This window comes from Anomaloglossus baeobatrachus, chromosome 9 (assembly GCF_048569485.1).
Source record: "Anomaloglossus baeobatrachus isolate aAnoBae1 chromosome 9, aAnoBae1.hap1, whole genome shotgun sequence".
Lineage (NCBI taxonomy): Eukaryota > Metazoa > Chordata > Amphibia > Anura > Aromobatidae > Anomaloglossus > Anomaloglossus baeobatrachus.
Window position 1 is genome coordinate 112636309 of NC_134361.1, and position 15859 is coordinate 112652167.

Sequence of the window (15859 nt, forward strand, 5' to 3'; positions counted from 1 at the left end):
GGATCCGTACACTCCCGTTCTCTCCGGCGTCCCCGTTGGATTCAGCCCACACACTCTGCCCCTTGATCTTCACTCTCTCACGTCCCGGATCCAACAACTCACACACACTCACACATTCCCCTATCATTCAGCCGACTCCTCCTCCCCGGTAGCGACAGCCGTCCCACCCGGCCACTAGGGGGTGCCCTAACACAACATATAATAATAAACATCAACATTTTTATTAGTTACAACTCCGGGTTAACTATGCTGGTACTGGTAGGGGGTAGGCCCACCCACTACAGTTATACGGGCACTCAGGGTATTGTGACTGTCAAAGGAGCACACAGTGGGCATTATTACTTTCTAGGAGCAAAATGTGGGCATTTTTTTTAGGGCACTTGAACAGGGCATTAATATTTTCCACCATTAATATTTTTTACCATGTAAGGGACACAGTGCTGACATTACTATGTGTGGCAGTAAGAGGAGCACAGTTTTTGTGCCACACAGCTGGTTCAGTAATAGGGGCACATACAGCAGCACCTAGAGGAAAGGGGTCAGCTCACTAGCGGGAGAAGACGTCCGTTGCAGCGGAAACTGGGTGTCAGCAGGAGCACAAAGGAATAGGAATATCCGGCAATTGGCGACTTATTAAAAACTCCTTTATCCTTTATTTATCAAACATTTAAAAAAAAAACTTGTAACATCAAGACATAAAGTCCAAAACTTAATGCATGGTAAGTAGCCTATGAACAAATTGCGTTTTGTTCATAGGCTATCTACCATGGATTATTTTTTGGATTTTATTTCTTGACTAGCTGTAGTACCCGGTGTTGCCCGGGATAGCAACGGTCTCTGTTTCTCTCCCTCACTATGTCTGTCTGTATCTCTCTACTTCTCTATGTCTATGTCTGTCTTTCCCTGTCTGTCTACTTCTTTCCCTGTCTGTCTGTCTCTATCTGTGTCTGTCTCTATCTGTGTCTGTCTCGTTCCCTGTCTGTCTCTATCTGTGTCTGGCTCGTTCCCTGTCTGGCTCGTTCCCTGTCTGGCTCGTTCCCTGTCTGGCTCGTTCCCTGTCTGGCTCGTTCCCTGTCTGGCTCGTTCCCTGTCTGGCTCGTTCCCTGTCTGGCTCGTTCCCTGTCTGGCTCGTTCCCTGTCTGGCTCGTTCCCTGTCTGGCTCGTTCCCTGTCTGGCTCGTTCCCTGTCTGGCTCGTTCCCTGTCTGGCTCGTTCCCTGTCTGGCTCGTTCCCTGTCTGGCTCTTTCCCTGTTTGGCTCTTTCCCTGTTTGGCTCTGTTGGTCTCTTTCCCTGTTTGTCTCTGTCTGTCTCTCTGTCTGTCTTTGTCTATAGCCGGCTTTACACGCTGTGACATTGCTAGCGATGTCGAGCGCAATAACACCTGCCCCCGTCGTATGCGCGAAATGTTGTGATCGCTGCCGTAGCAAACATTATCGCTATGGCAGCGTCACACGGACTTACCTGCCCTGCGACGTTACTCTGGCCGGCGAACCGCCTCCTTTCTAAGGGGTCAGTTCGTGCGGCGTCACAGCGACGTCACACAGCAGGCGTCCAATAGAAGCGGAGGGGCGGAGATGAGCGGGACGTAACATCCCGACCACCTCCTTCCTTCCGCATTGCCGGTGGAGGCAGGTAAGGAGATGTTCGTCGCTCCTGCGGTGTCACACACAGCGATGTGCTCTGCCACAGGAACAATGAACAACATCGTTAATAAAAAGAAAATGATTTTTTATTTCAGGACGACCTCTCCGCGGCAAACGATTTTGACCGCTTTTGCGATCATTTAAGGTCGTACATAATTGTCACACACTACGATATCGTTAATGACGCCGGATGTGCGTCACAAACAATGTGACCCCCGACGATAATTCATTAACGATATCGTAGCGTGTAAAGCCCGCTTATCTCTATCCCTGTTTATTTCCTTGTTTGTCTCTTTCCAGGATGAGAAGGCGTCAAGAATGGTAAGCGTGCACGCGCAGGATTCTGAAGGAGCAGACGTGACATCGCTCATGTAAATCCATGGTATCTCGCCCACAGGGGCATGATACCACAGAAAGCATGCAAACGCCCCCAGGGCGATAATATATATATATATATATATATATATATATATATATATATATATATATATATATATATATATATATATATATATATATATATATATATATATATATATATATATATATAAAAATATATGTGTATATATATATATATATATATATATATATATAGATAGATAGATAGATAGATAGATAGATAGATAGATAGATAGATAGATAGATAGATAGATAGATAGATATAGATAGATGCAGGTATTCCAGAATACCATAGAAAATAAGGGGTGGATCCAGATTCTGCTGGAGCTCCACACCATTAGCACAAACTCAAAAACATGATATAAAGAGGAGAGCAAGAGTTTTTTAAAGTGCAACAATACAATTTTTCTTTATTTAGACAAAGTGGGGATAAGCTTCCCATGAAGTTAAAAACATGATTAAAATTACATAACGGATTTGACCCTGTACATCAAGATGACAAAGGCAGTGGTATACATGTTCAGGGCACACAAACAAACCTGATCCTAGCAGGTAACAGATAAGCCTGTGGGCATATATATATCACTGGGCTAACTCAGCAACAATCATGCCGCCCATAAATGATGACAAGTTACATAAAAGGCAGTCCTAATTCAATTGATGGCCCCACTAAGAGTTCTGCAATGCTAGGCATGAACAGTGCCTATGTAAATATCGTTACCACATATCAGCCAACGAAGATATCCCAGAAGGGGGAATCCGTAGAAAAGAGCCTTGTTCCACATTGGTGGATGTCTTGAGGCTCTTTTCTACGGATTCCCCCTTCTGGTATATCTTCGTTGGCTGATATGTGGTAACGATATTTACATAGGCACCGTTCATGCCTAGCATTGCAGAACTCTTAGTGGGGCCATCAATTGAATTAGATAACAGAGAGAAATGGAGAAGGGTGATAATACCGCGCCACAGATCACTTCTGGAACCGTAAGATTAACGTATATTTATTGGCATAGGTCTACGCGTTTCAGGAGCTCTGCTCCCTTCCTCAGGACCGTGGAGAACCAAGAGACATCAAATCTAAAATTGTGCCTATCGACATACATTAAATAGCCATATTGACGTCATAAGGACCATCCCTCTTGAAAAAAACGAGCAGGAAAACAAGTTGCATTAAAACATGACGTATTACAAGCATTTGCATATACAAGATAATGAAATATGTGTGTAAAAATCATATGAAGAAAATGAACCAAACATCAACTAATATGCATAAAATAAAGCAAAAATGTGATGTGAAATAAAATAAAATCGATGTGTACTATATTCAGGGTTGAATCCCACTCTTCATATATATGGAGGCTAGAACTCCCCCATATTTGTAGTAGTGCAAAACATTAGAGGTTACCAGAGAGGTACACTATAGCCACCACGGTGTGCGTGAGTTGTCTGTTTAAATCACGAAGTAGTAAGCTTTTATTAAAGCATAAAAATATATATGAGTAAGGGTAAGGCAACCCATAAAAGACTGTGAAAAAAAAAGTAAATACGTGTATATTGTGAAACTAAAACAGAAGTGACATGAGTGAGATCGGTATGTGAAATCGCTGCAGAACTTCACATACTGACGGCAGTTCACAGGAGTTCAATAGGCGTGAGAAAAAATGAAACCGCGCCTGCGCCAAGGAGCCGGCAGGTTACAGAAGTTCAAGACCGTGGGAAATTAACACAGAGCGCATGCATCCCTTCCAAGAATAAAAACCAGTGTTGGTGCTAATATGTAGAAGCTCACATATTTATATATGAAGAAAGTATGGGATCAAGTGAAAGAGAAGATAATATTTACAAATAGTGATGTCTATAATCAAGCCTGTATTGGTGGATAAGAACCATCAACCCAGTAAAACGGCCTGAATTACGGGAAAGTGTGTGCGATTACCCTGCTGGACGTGAACACAGAAGAAACCGCTAGTCCAATCCAGGGAGCAAGGATGTAAAATAAAAGAAATGTACATATACCGTCTAAAAGGAATAAAGGATAAGAACCTACTCAATAAAAACATAGTTCATAAAGGAATATAACAAAGACGAGGTCATAATAAATATCAGAATGTATAGAAATGTATAAAATATATTATTATATATATATATATATATACTTAAAACTAAAATCCAAAAGTAGCCTATATATGCCAATTATAAATAGCTAAAACCAGATAGGGAATATATAAAAAATGTATATTATATATATATAAAAAAGGGGGTTATTTTAATAAATATGAAAACGCATAATACATCCTAATCAATGAAATAAATCTGTAATCTCATTAAGCCCCCGGGGTTTGAGGGTATTAAGTCTATATATCCAAAATGTCTCTTTTTTATTGAGTACCCCTATTCTGTCAGGAACATGTGGAGGTATCTGTTCAATGGGGGTGACTTTAAGTTTTATTTTCTTCCCATGCACTAGAGTGGCGTGCCGTGATAAACCATGGAGCATCAATTGAATTAGGACTGCCTTTTATGTAACTTGTCATCATTTATGGGCGGCATGATTGTTGCTGAGTTAGCCCAGTGATATATATATGCCCACAGGCTTATCTGTTACCTGCTAGGATCAGGTTTGTTTGTGTGCCCTGAACATGTATACCACTGCCTTTGTCATCTTGATGTACGGGGTCAAATCCGTTATGTAATTTTAATCATGTTTTTAACTTCATGGGATGCTTATCCCCACTTTGTCTAAATAAAGAAAAATTGTATTGTTGCACTTTAAAAAGCTCTTGTTCTCCTCTTTATATCATAAATATATATATAATACATACGGTATATATATATAATATATATATTTATATAATAATAATATTTATTCACTTATATAGCGCTATTAATTCCACAGCGCTTTACATACATTGGCAACACTGTCCCAATTGGGGCAAACAATTTAAATTCCCTATCAGTATGTTTTTGTAGTGTGGGAGGAAACCGGAGACCCGGAGGAAACCCACGCAAACACGGGGAGAACACACAAACTCCTTGCAGATGGTGTCCTTGGTGGGAATTGAACCCAGGACCCCAGCGCTGCAAGGCTGCAGTGCTAACCACTGAGCCACCGTGATGCGACGCCCATGGGGCTACAGCCCCTGCTCATTTACATAGGGAATATGTAAGTAATCAACCATATTTTATTACTTTCATATTATACATCATTACAACACAGGGATGAGTAGGAAGGGGTTAATAGCTCACACATGCTCCTGCTTGTAGGTTATAACGCTTTTTTGACCTGACAGGTTCCCTATAAGGAGAGTGACAGCATAGGGGCTATATTAAAGAGAGTGGTGGCGTGGGGGGTATATTAAGAAGAGTGGCAGCGTGGGGGGTATATTAACGAGAGTGCTAGCGTGGGGGTATATTAAGAGAGTGGCAGCATGGGGGGTACATTAAGGAGAGTGGCAGTATGGGGGTATATTAAGGAGAGTGGCAGCATGGGGGTCATGTTTATTTGTGATACTGCCTGCGTCTTATCAGTACTGTGGTTCCTATATGGTCCGCAGTCTGATAATTATTGATAACAACAGTTCTCAGCATCTCTTTACCATTGTTATGGACAAATTGAGAGTTGTAGGTTCATACAATCCAATTGTACATGGGGCTAAGAATGGTTTATGTACTGACGTTAGTTTTGACGCTGCAGTCATGTGCTGACTGTGGCTTTTGTGCTGTATTTATGTGCTGATGATGGTTGTGGTGCTGCATTCATGTGCTGATGGTGGTTCTGATGCTACATTCATGTGCTCATGGTGGTTCTGATGCTACATTCATGTGCTGATAGTGGTTCTGATGCTACATTCATGTGCTGATGATGGTTGTGGTGCTGCATTCATATACTTCTGGTGTTCTGATGCTACATTCTTGTGCTAATGGTGGTTCTGATGCTGCAGTCATGTGCTGGATGGGGGTTCTGATGCAACATTCATGTGCTGATTGGGGGTTCTGGTGCTACATTCATGTGCTGATGGGGGTTCTGATGCTATATTCATGTGCTGATGGGGGTTCTGGTGCTACATTCATGTGCTGATTGGGGGATCTGGTACTACATTCATGTGCTGATGGTGTTCTGATGCTACATTCATGTGGTGATGGATGTTCTGATGCTACATTCATGTGCTGATGGGGTATCTGGTGCTTCATTCATGTGCTGATGGTGCTTCTGAAGCTACATTCATGTGTTGATGGTGGTTCCGGTGCTGCATTTATGTGCTAATAGTGGTTCTGATGCTACATTCATGTGCTGATGGTGGTTCTGTTGCTACATTTATGTGCTGATTGGGGGATCTGGTGCTATATTCATGTGCTGATTGGTGTTCTGATACTACATTCATGTGCTGATGGGGATCTGGTGCTACATTCTTGTGCTGATGGTGCTTCTGAAGCTACATTCATGTGCTGATGGTGGTACTGGTGCTGCATTCATGTGCTGATGGTGCTTCTGAAGCTACATTGATGTGCTGATGGTGGTTCTGGTGCTGCATTCATGTGCTGATGGTGCTTCTGAAGCTACATTCATTTGTTGATGGGGGATCTAGTGCTACATTAATGTGCTGATGGGGGTTCTGATGCTACATTCATGTGCTGTTGGTGGTTCTGTTGCTACATTTATGTGCTGATTGGGGGATCTGGTGCTACATTCATGTGCTGATGGTGTTCTGATGCTACATTAATGTGCTGATGGGGGTTCTGATGCTACATTCATGTGCTGATGGTGGTTCTGTTGCTACATTTATGTGCTGATGGGGGATCTGGTGCTACATTCATGTGCTGATGGTGCTTCTGAAGCTACATTCATGTGCTGATAGTGGTTCTGGTGCTGCATTCATGTGCTGATGGGGGTTCTGGTGCTGCATTCATGTGCCGGTGGTGGTTCTGATGCTACATTCATGTGCCGGTGGTGGTTCTGGTGCTACATTTATGTGCTGATGGTGGTTCTGGTGCAGCATTCATGTGCTGATGGTGGTTCTGGTGCAGCAGTCATGTGCTGATGGGGGTTCTGAACTTGACAATCCAAAGCAAGTTTCATGGCTATGTTAAAGCTTACATAAAATCAAAAGTTTGTTTTGAGATTATGAGGAGAATTTGTCAAGATTCTACTCAGTTTCTGCTCCAAAAACAGTGTAAATTAGCATATGTTTGCACATTTTTTTTCTAGCAGAATGTCTTCAAATCGTTCTCAAATCTTTGGTTCTAGTGATGTATTCATGTAAGCACCCCTTCCATGACGCTGACTGTTCACATCCTCTTGATGTCTGATGCGTCCTTTTTGTTATAAAAAATACAAACTGCTGTTGCATCTGGTGTCTATAATTGTCTGCATCTCTGACATCACATCAGCGCTGTAGCCAATCAGTTAGCTGCTGAGCTCCTTGATTGGTTGCAGTGTTGTCATTTTGATGTGACATCAGCGCTGCAGACAATAGTAGACCTGGGGAGAATGAATAAAACAAACAAACAATGCAGGGAATGGGTTTCTAAAGCTGGAAAACCTAAGGGTACGTGCACACAATGGATTTTAAACTCAACAAAACAGCCATGTTTCTCAAGCAGAAGATGCTGAAATCCGTGGCGTTTTTATTCACGACCCATCTTCTGTGTAGTTTTACAGTCATTTCCTGGATATTTTTTCGATGGTTTTGACCATCTTTGGTTTTCAGTATTTTCCCATTGTTTTTGTCACATATTTTTTACTGCACTTTTAAGAAAAAGCAATTTTAAACACAACAAAAGCCGTCTGGGCATCTCTTGAGCCTTCCCATTGTAAAGTAGAGAGCCTCATCTGACTGGAAGACACCAGAACGGTCACTTCTTTTAACCACTTGGTGGTTTTAGGAACCTGAAGTGGTTAAAAAAATGGTCAAAAGCCTGAACCTGTGCACAGGAAGTAGAAGGATATGGTCATTCATTTGCGTATTTTTCATAGTATTTTTCATAGTGGTTTCCATGGTGGAATCTGCCCCCAAAAATGTCATTGCACCTTCCCTAAGTGGTATGCACCCAAAATTAGCACCAGTGAAAACAACAGCTTCCCTGATCACCTATCTGTAGAATAGGTCATCAATATTAGTTCAGGGTATCCCTGCCCATCAGCTATATGACCGCAGCATTATATGGAGAACAGCATCCTCTTCATTATCTGCGAGACCCAGCTCTGTAGGAAAATAGCGGCTTCACCAGGTCCTGCTACTAACAGCAATAAATAGGCCTGAGCTGTAATACTGGACGCAGCCGTGACTGCATGTTATATGGTCGGGTGACACAATATACAAGTGCACAAAGATATTACACATTCACCACGCGACAAGTGGGCCTGTGCACCTCCAAATGCCATGGCTGAATTTTAGTCCCAGTCCGGCCGTTCCTGTAGCTCCCAGCGCCATTAACTTTAATCTAACCTGTTTTTTTGGTGAATAACTGTAAAGCGCAGGGTTAAATATCCCCATCAAAATATAGTCTATGACGTTCCCTGAGTCACTTAAGGTGATGCGGATTCCTTTAGCGGACATAACACACACATACATACATACATACCTACATACACTCAGCTTCAGGGGTGTAATGACCGTGGTCGCAGAGGTTGCCATTGTAACCAGGCCTGGCAGGTTAGGGGCCCACCCTGCAGATCAGGAGCCAGCTCCTCTGTGAGATAGGAGCTGCGTTGTTCTGAGGCAGACTACGCGAGTCAGGGGTGCCTGGTGGCGGCGGCACCAGGCCCCCCTTGCCAGTCATCGTGCACAGCAATGATGAAGCATGGCGTAGTCTGCGCCGCTCAATCATTCTCCCTCTGTGCCTGCGCGGTGACGTCACTCCTGTGCGACTGCTATGCTGAGGCATGCAAAGCACAGAGCGCAGGATGGGAGGACACTGACCGGAGCAGCGAAGAAATGAGGAGAGGTGAGTACTTGTTTTTCTTGTTTTTGTTTTTTTTACCTTTTTGTTTTTTTAAATCAGTGATTACACGGCCAGAGGCCTAGGGGGCTGCATTATACATGGAGGCCTGGGGGGCTGGCTGCATTATTCATGGAGGCCTGGGGGGCTGGCTGCATTATTCATGGAGGCCTGGGGGGCTGGCTGCATTATACATGGGGGGGCTGGCTGCATAATACATGGAGGCCTGGGGGGCCTGGCTGCATTATACATGAAGGCCTAGGGGGCTGCATTATACATGGAGGTCTATGGGGATGCATTATAGAACATGAAGGATACCTTATACATGGACTACAGGGGTGCATTATACATGGAGGAGTATGGGGCTGCATAATACAATATGAAGGTTTATGGGGCTGCATTATAATACATATAGAACTATGGGTGATACATTATAATATATGGAGGACTATGGGGGCTACCTTATACATGGACTATGGGGGTGCATTATAAAACATGGAGGACTATGGGGGTGCAGTATAATATATGGAGAACTATGGGGTGAATTATAATACATGGAGAACTATGGGAAATGCATTAAAATAATTGGAGCGCTATGAGGGCTATTTTATACATGGAGGACTATGGGAAATGCATTATAATACATGGAGGACTATGCGGGTGCATTATAATATATGGAGGACTATGTGATGCAGTATAGTATATGGAGGACTATGGGCTGCATTCTAATATATGAAGAGTTATGTGGGACCCGTTATACTATATGGAAGGCTATGTAGGGGCCATTATTGTATTTGGAGAACTATAAACGAGGGGGACAAAGATACAAGCATGGGATGGGAACGTTTTGTGCTGAGGGAAAAAGGCTCTTTCCCTCAGCACCCAGCTTTCCCATTTTCTGCTATACATCTTCTCTCAGCACCCAGCTTTCTAATGCTCGGATAGGGGAAAGTTGGGTGCTGAGGGAAAGATGTATAGCAGAGCATGGGGAAGCTGGGTGTCGAGGATGAGATGGATATCAGAACATAGGAAATCTGGGTGCAGATAGAGGGATTTCAGATCATGGGAAACCTGGGTGCTGAGGGTAAGAGCCAAGTGTCAGTGTCATTATCCCGTACCCCAAGTGTCGGTGTACATGGCTTGGGGGGGTCCAGGTCCAAACTTTGCCCCGGGGCCCATCAAACTCTAGTTACGCCACTGCTCTCCACCACACTCCGGTTAGCTACATTCTGATTTTAATATGCACCCCTCATTTTCCTCCCAAAGTTTTGGGAAGAAAAGTGCATCTTATAATCCAAAAAATACGGTATATTATATGGAGTCATTACACACAGAGTGATCTATTTCAAGTGTTTATTTCTGTTAATGTTGATGATTATGGCTTATAGCCAATGAAAACCCAAAAGTCATTATCTCAGAAAATTAGAATATTATATAAGACCAACTGAAAAAATGATTTTAAATTCAGAAATGTTGGCGCCTCCTGAAATGTCTGTACAGTAAATGCCTCAATACTTGGTCGGGGCTCCTTTTCGATGAATTACTGCATCAATGCAGCGTGGCATGGAGGTGATCAGCCTGTGGCACTGCTGAGGTGTTATAGAAGCCCAGGTTGCTTTGATAGCAGCCTTCAGCTCATCTGCATTGTTAGGTCTGGTGTCTCTCATCTTCCTCTTGACAATACCCTATAGATTCTCTATGGGGTAACCGTTAGGCAAGTTTGCTGGACAATCAATCACAGTGATACTGTGGTTATTAAACCAGGTATTTTTTACTTTTGGCAGTGTGGACAGGTGCCAAGTTCTACTAGAAAATGAAATTTCCATCTCCAGAAAGCTTGTCGGCAGAGGGAAGCATGAAGTGCTCTAAAATTTCCTGGTAAATGGCTGCGCTGACTTTGGTCTTGATAAAACACAGTGGACCTACACCAGCAGATAACATGGCTCCCCAAACCATCACTGATTGTGGAAATGTGACGCCCTGGACTATTCAGGTCGTCCCAGGTAGTCCCGTTCACACACACACACCCTCTCTAAAAAGGTGACAGCAGCCAAACTTCAAAACCCTTGTCACCTCCCTCCAGGTTTGATGTCCACACCAGGGGGGTGGAGCCAGGCGGTTGGCTCCACCCACCGAGGAGTTCACAGGCCTGGAGGCGGTAAAAACAGAGAGCAGTAGACTAGAGATTAGCTTTGACAGTGGAGGAGAAAAATCAAGTTCAAGGGCAGACCTGTCACCAGGCCTGCCATAGTCTACCAGGTGTCTGGGTTGGAGCCCAGTCACCTCTGGCAAGGAGGCAGATGGTGGTGGCCACCTGCAGGAGCTAGGATTACAGCCGGTGGATCCATAGGGACCGGTGTCGGGCGGTGGCTCGCCGGTACCGAACCGGGGAACCGATTGGAAACCGGAGCACCAGGAGGGGTACTCAGACCCAGTACGAAGCCCAGAAACCACTAGGCTAAGTCGAATTAACTGATTGAGGACTGGACTTTAGGACCTTTCCCACACAAGACCCAACTGAAGTCAACAGCCCAACCATTAGGGTAAAGCCACCGCCAAGGCATAGAGACCCAAGAGGCCAGCATCTGCGGGCAAACAGGGCTCTCCCGACATACAGCAAGCCGGGTAGCGGACTACCGTTGCTTAGGCATAGGAGTCATACCGTTCACATTAAGAAGGTGCAGGAGAAAGGTGGAAACCCCCAACCTGTTAAGGGGAATCTGCAGCTGGCTGCGGGCACCCTTCATCATCCCGTTTGGTTTACCAGAGACTCCAGTGTGTTGTATCATAGTGAGTACACCAGTGCCTTCGGGCCGTGCACCACGCCGCACCGCACCGACACGCCAGCACACATCACCCATCCCCTCGCCTCAGCACCTCATTTGCGCCCCCGTGACCATCACTCCTCTACCCACGGAGGGGTCAACACCAAGCTGCGCAACACCGTCCCTGGGATGCCTAGTCAACGGCAGCAGTGGTGTCCATCCATTCACCACAACCCGTGGGTGGCGTCACAAACTTAAAGATCCCCTTACAAACCACCACGGCCCCGGCCGTGGAACTCCCCACCGAAGTCCCTGCATGAAGCGCAGAGCGACGTGACCCCCGGGTCCGTGAGGAGCTCGAGCCACCCACCGTACGAGCACGGATCTGAGCGGCTTGGCAGCCGGTCGAGCCCGCGGGGCGGTACAGAAATTTCACACAAGACCTCAAGCAGCTTGGATTGTGGCCTCTCCACTCTTCCTCCAGACTCTGGGACCTTGATTTCCAAATGAAATTTAAAATTTACTTTCATCTGAAAACACCTTGGACTACTGAGCAACAGTCCAGTTCTTTTTCTCCTTGGCTCAGGTAAGACGCTTCTGGCATTGTCTATTGGTCATGAGTGGCTTGACACAAGGAATGTGACAGTTGTAGCCCATGTCCTGGATACGTCTGTGTGTGGTGGCCCTTGAAGCACTGACTCCAGCAGCAGTGCACTTCTTGTGACTCTAACCCAAAGTTTTGAATGACCTTTTCTTAACAATCCTATCAAGGCTGCGGTTATCCTGGTTGCTTGGGCACTTTTTTCTACCATACTTTTTCCTTCCACTCAACTTTCCATTAATATGCGTGGATACAGCACTCTGTGAACAGCCAGCTTCTTTACCAATGACCTTTTATGACCTACCCTCCTTGTGGAGTGTCTCGGAGACTATCTTCTGTATATCTGTTAAGTCAGCAGTCTTCCCCATGATTATGTAGCCTACTGAACCAGACTATAGACTATTTTAAACGCTTAGGAAGCCTTTGCAAGTGTTTTGTGGCAATTATTCTAATTTTCTGAGATAATGACTTTTGGGTTTTCATTGGCTGGAAGCCAAAATCATTAGCAGTAATAAACACTTGAAATAGATCCCTCTGTGTGTAATGACTTTATATAATATATGTGTTTCCCTTTTTGTATTGAATTACTGAAATAAATTAACTTTTTGATGATATTCTAATTTATTGAGATGCACCTGTATCTGCTGTATGGGGACGGCTGACCTGCACCTCTTCTCTCTGCAGCTGGAGATCTTGTGCTCGGTGCACATCTTGCAGCTTATATTCATTGCCTTGAGGCTGGACAGCTTCATCACGTGGCCATGGCTTGTAAGTTTTCTTCCTTCTTGATGTCCGCCATGTGCTCTTCCTGGTGTATGTCGGCTGGGTCATTAGCTCTATATTATTCAGTGATTTCCTATGTCTTCTGTGCTCAGGTGGTCTGTGTGCCGATCTGAATCCTGATGTCCTTCCTCTGTTTTGTGGTCCTGTACTACATCGTGTGGTTTGTCTTGTTGTTACGATCTATGAACATCATCGCTGAGCAAAGAAGGACCCACATCACCATGGCCGTCAGCTGGATGGTTATCTTCGTGCCGTTTCTCACTTTTGAGGTACGTGACTGTGGTGGGGGTCACATATTCAGCATGGAGTCTATACTTTCACTTCTACATAATCGTGGGATCCAGTATGGTTGACTGATAGTTATAGTGATACCCATAGATAAATTATAGCCATGTCAATTGTCATATGGTACATGTAGATAATATATATATTTCAACTATTCCTATTAAAAGTGGATTATTAATCCAGGACTACAACAACTTTCCATACTGTATGCCGTCACTTTTGAGCAGTAAGGGTCTGGTCTTGGAGAAAGTCCACCAAACATTTAAGGGGTTGTCTAGGAATATAGTTTCGATATCAGATATTGGGGGACCCCAACAAACAGCTCTTATCAGCTTCAAGTAACTGTTGAATGGAGCTGAACAGCAGAGCTGTGTTAGGGGTAGTGGCCACTGCCAGGTGCTGCAGATCAGCTACTAATCCAGAGAATATAGAGACTGTGCCATAAAGAAAATAATGTTTTGCATTCTGGGAATCTGGTTATAGTGTTTTCTGGTTTCAGAAAATCTGTGTCCCCAGGAGCAGTTTGTTTATTTAAAAAAAAAAAAAAAACAACAAAATTTCTTTAACTCCTTCACAACCAAAGATGTACCTATACGTCCTTGGCCATGTCTGTCCTGTTACCGCGGGCTCGCTCGGCTTGCCCACAGTAATCCCCCACATGTCTGCTGATCTGATTGAACAGTTGGACATCTGCATTCAGACGATTAGAGAAGGTCACCTGAAAAGGTCAGAGGGCATTTTGGGTTTATCCTAAACTTTCTCCCAAAATCCAAATATAACTTTTTGTGAGTGGTGTGTAATCTCTGTGTCTTCTCTCGTTGCAGATCTTGCTTGTTCATCGATTGGAGGGACATAATTTATTCTCCTATATCCCCATCTTTGTCCCTCTCTGGCTTTCTTTAATTACCCTGATGGCAACAACGTTTGGCCAGAAAGTAGGCAATCACTGTAAGTGCCGCCGTACATTGTGTGTGAGGTGGTAATGTGGTCACATTGTGGAACCCTTACTGTAACCTTAATCTTCCAGGGTGGTTTGGTATTCGTAAAGACTTCTGCCAGTTCCTGCTGGAGATCTTCCTTTTCCTGCGGGAGCACGGTAATATTGTAAGGGCCCAGATGTTCCCTGCTATCCACCCCTACACAGTATCCACAGCTGATGGACAGTCCACAGACACGGTCTTGGGGATAACAGTTGCTTTAATATAGCAGGAACAAAGCAAATCAATATGGAATATATGTTTCACAGTCTCTCGTGGGTAGGCCACGGCAAATACAGCTTGGAGTTGAATGCTGAAGTGCAATTAGGGTACTGGAGCTTTAAGTGCACGATTTGTTTCAGAATTAATACTGGTATGCTTTAGGTTCAGAGTCTCTTGAGTTCAGAGGGTAGATATGATAAGATTGTACAGACCTGGAGTCCTGGGGTTAATTTCACTTCAAGTTCAGACACGTGCAGTACTTGTAAGCAAATGAAGACAGTTGCCCAGCGTGCTACGTGGAGCGGACGGCTGGTGCGTGGACAATGACATGAAAGCCACTAATATTGCAGTGGGGCGGGAGACCCTCAACCTTCCCCAATCTGCGTGCAGTAGGGTCTGGTATATAGTCAGTATGCCCTACTGTCTGAAGAGATGCACAATGTCAGGATAGGAAGCCTTCAGCATATTGGCTGTAAAAATCAGGAAATGATGAAATTCTAGGCCTCGGGCCTAGGAGGAGTCTTGTGGTGAAGAGATTCTCCACATAATGTCTTCCCTCAGAGGAGACTCAGCCAGAACCAGCTCATTCCAGTTGTTTCTAGACAGAGGCTGGAGAATAGCTCCACCTATTGAGCCATGTGACCAAGAACTAGCCAATAGGATAACACCCAATGAACACTTCAGATTCTTACAGTTTTCACCAGTAGATGGTGCTAGAACACAACAAATGAAAAATGCTTTACTTATAACATATAGCATAATATTACATATAAGTAAATGTACTTAAAGAAACATTCAAATTGTCTCTCCAGTAAAGGAGACAAACTCTAGCACAGCGCCACCTATTGGAAGTAGCGATCCTAAAAGTCACAAGTGGATTTTTGACAATCCTTTGCAATATGACTCAGGATATATAAGCCAGATCAGAATCCCAATTTGCAGACACGGTGTTTCGGGGTGCTTGCCCCTCGTCAGTGCAAAGTATGGGGGTGTCTGATCTGGCTCATGAGAAAGCTATGTGGGGACCACGGGGGAACACTATTCTCCTTAAGGAGACTTTGCAAGCCAGTCTGGCTGCCAGGTAAGGGGACTTATAGCTGCAATGCCCCTAAAATTCCACGGGGGAACACTATTCTCCTTAAGGAGACTTTGCAAGCCAGTCTGGCTGCCAGGTAAGGGGACTTATAGCTGCAATGCCCCTCTGGGAAATATTCAAATTGTCTCTCCAGTAAAGGAGACAAACTCT

The 15859-nt window shown here is 44.4% G+C and overlaps 1 protein-coding gene across 1 annotated transcript in view; it reads left to right on the forward strand.

Annotated features, from left to right (window-relative positions):
• The window catches only part of LOC142250532 (transmembrane protein 185A-like), a 48311-nt gene extending 33623 nt beyond the window's left edge, over nt 1–14688 (forward strand). The window contains exons 2-5 of the mRNA XM_075322709.1: nt 13031–13114; nt 13222–13398; nt 14239–14362; nt 14442–14688. Coding sequence (XP_075178824.1) covers nt 13249–13398; nt 14239–14362; nt 14442–14620 — 453 coding nt within the window. The 5' untranslated portion in view covers nt 13031–13114; nt 13222–13248 and the 3' untranslated portion in view covers nt 14621–14688. The remainder of the gene's footprint in view (nt 1–13030; nt 13115–13221; nt 13399–14238; nt 14363–14441) is intronic.
• Nucleotides 14689–15859: the final 1171 nt, after the last annotated feature.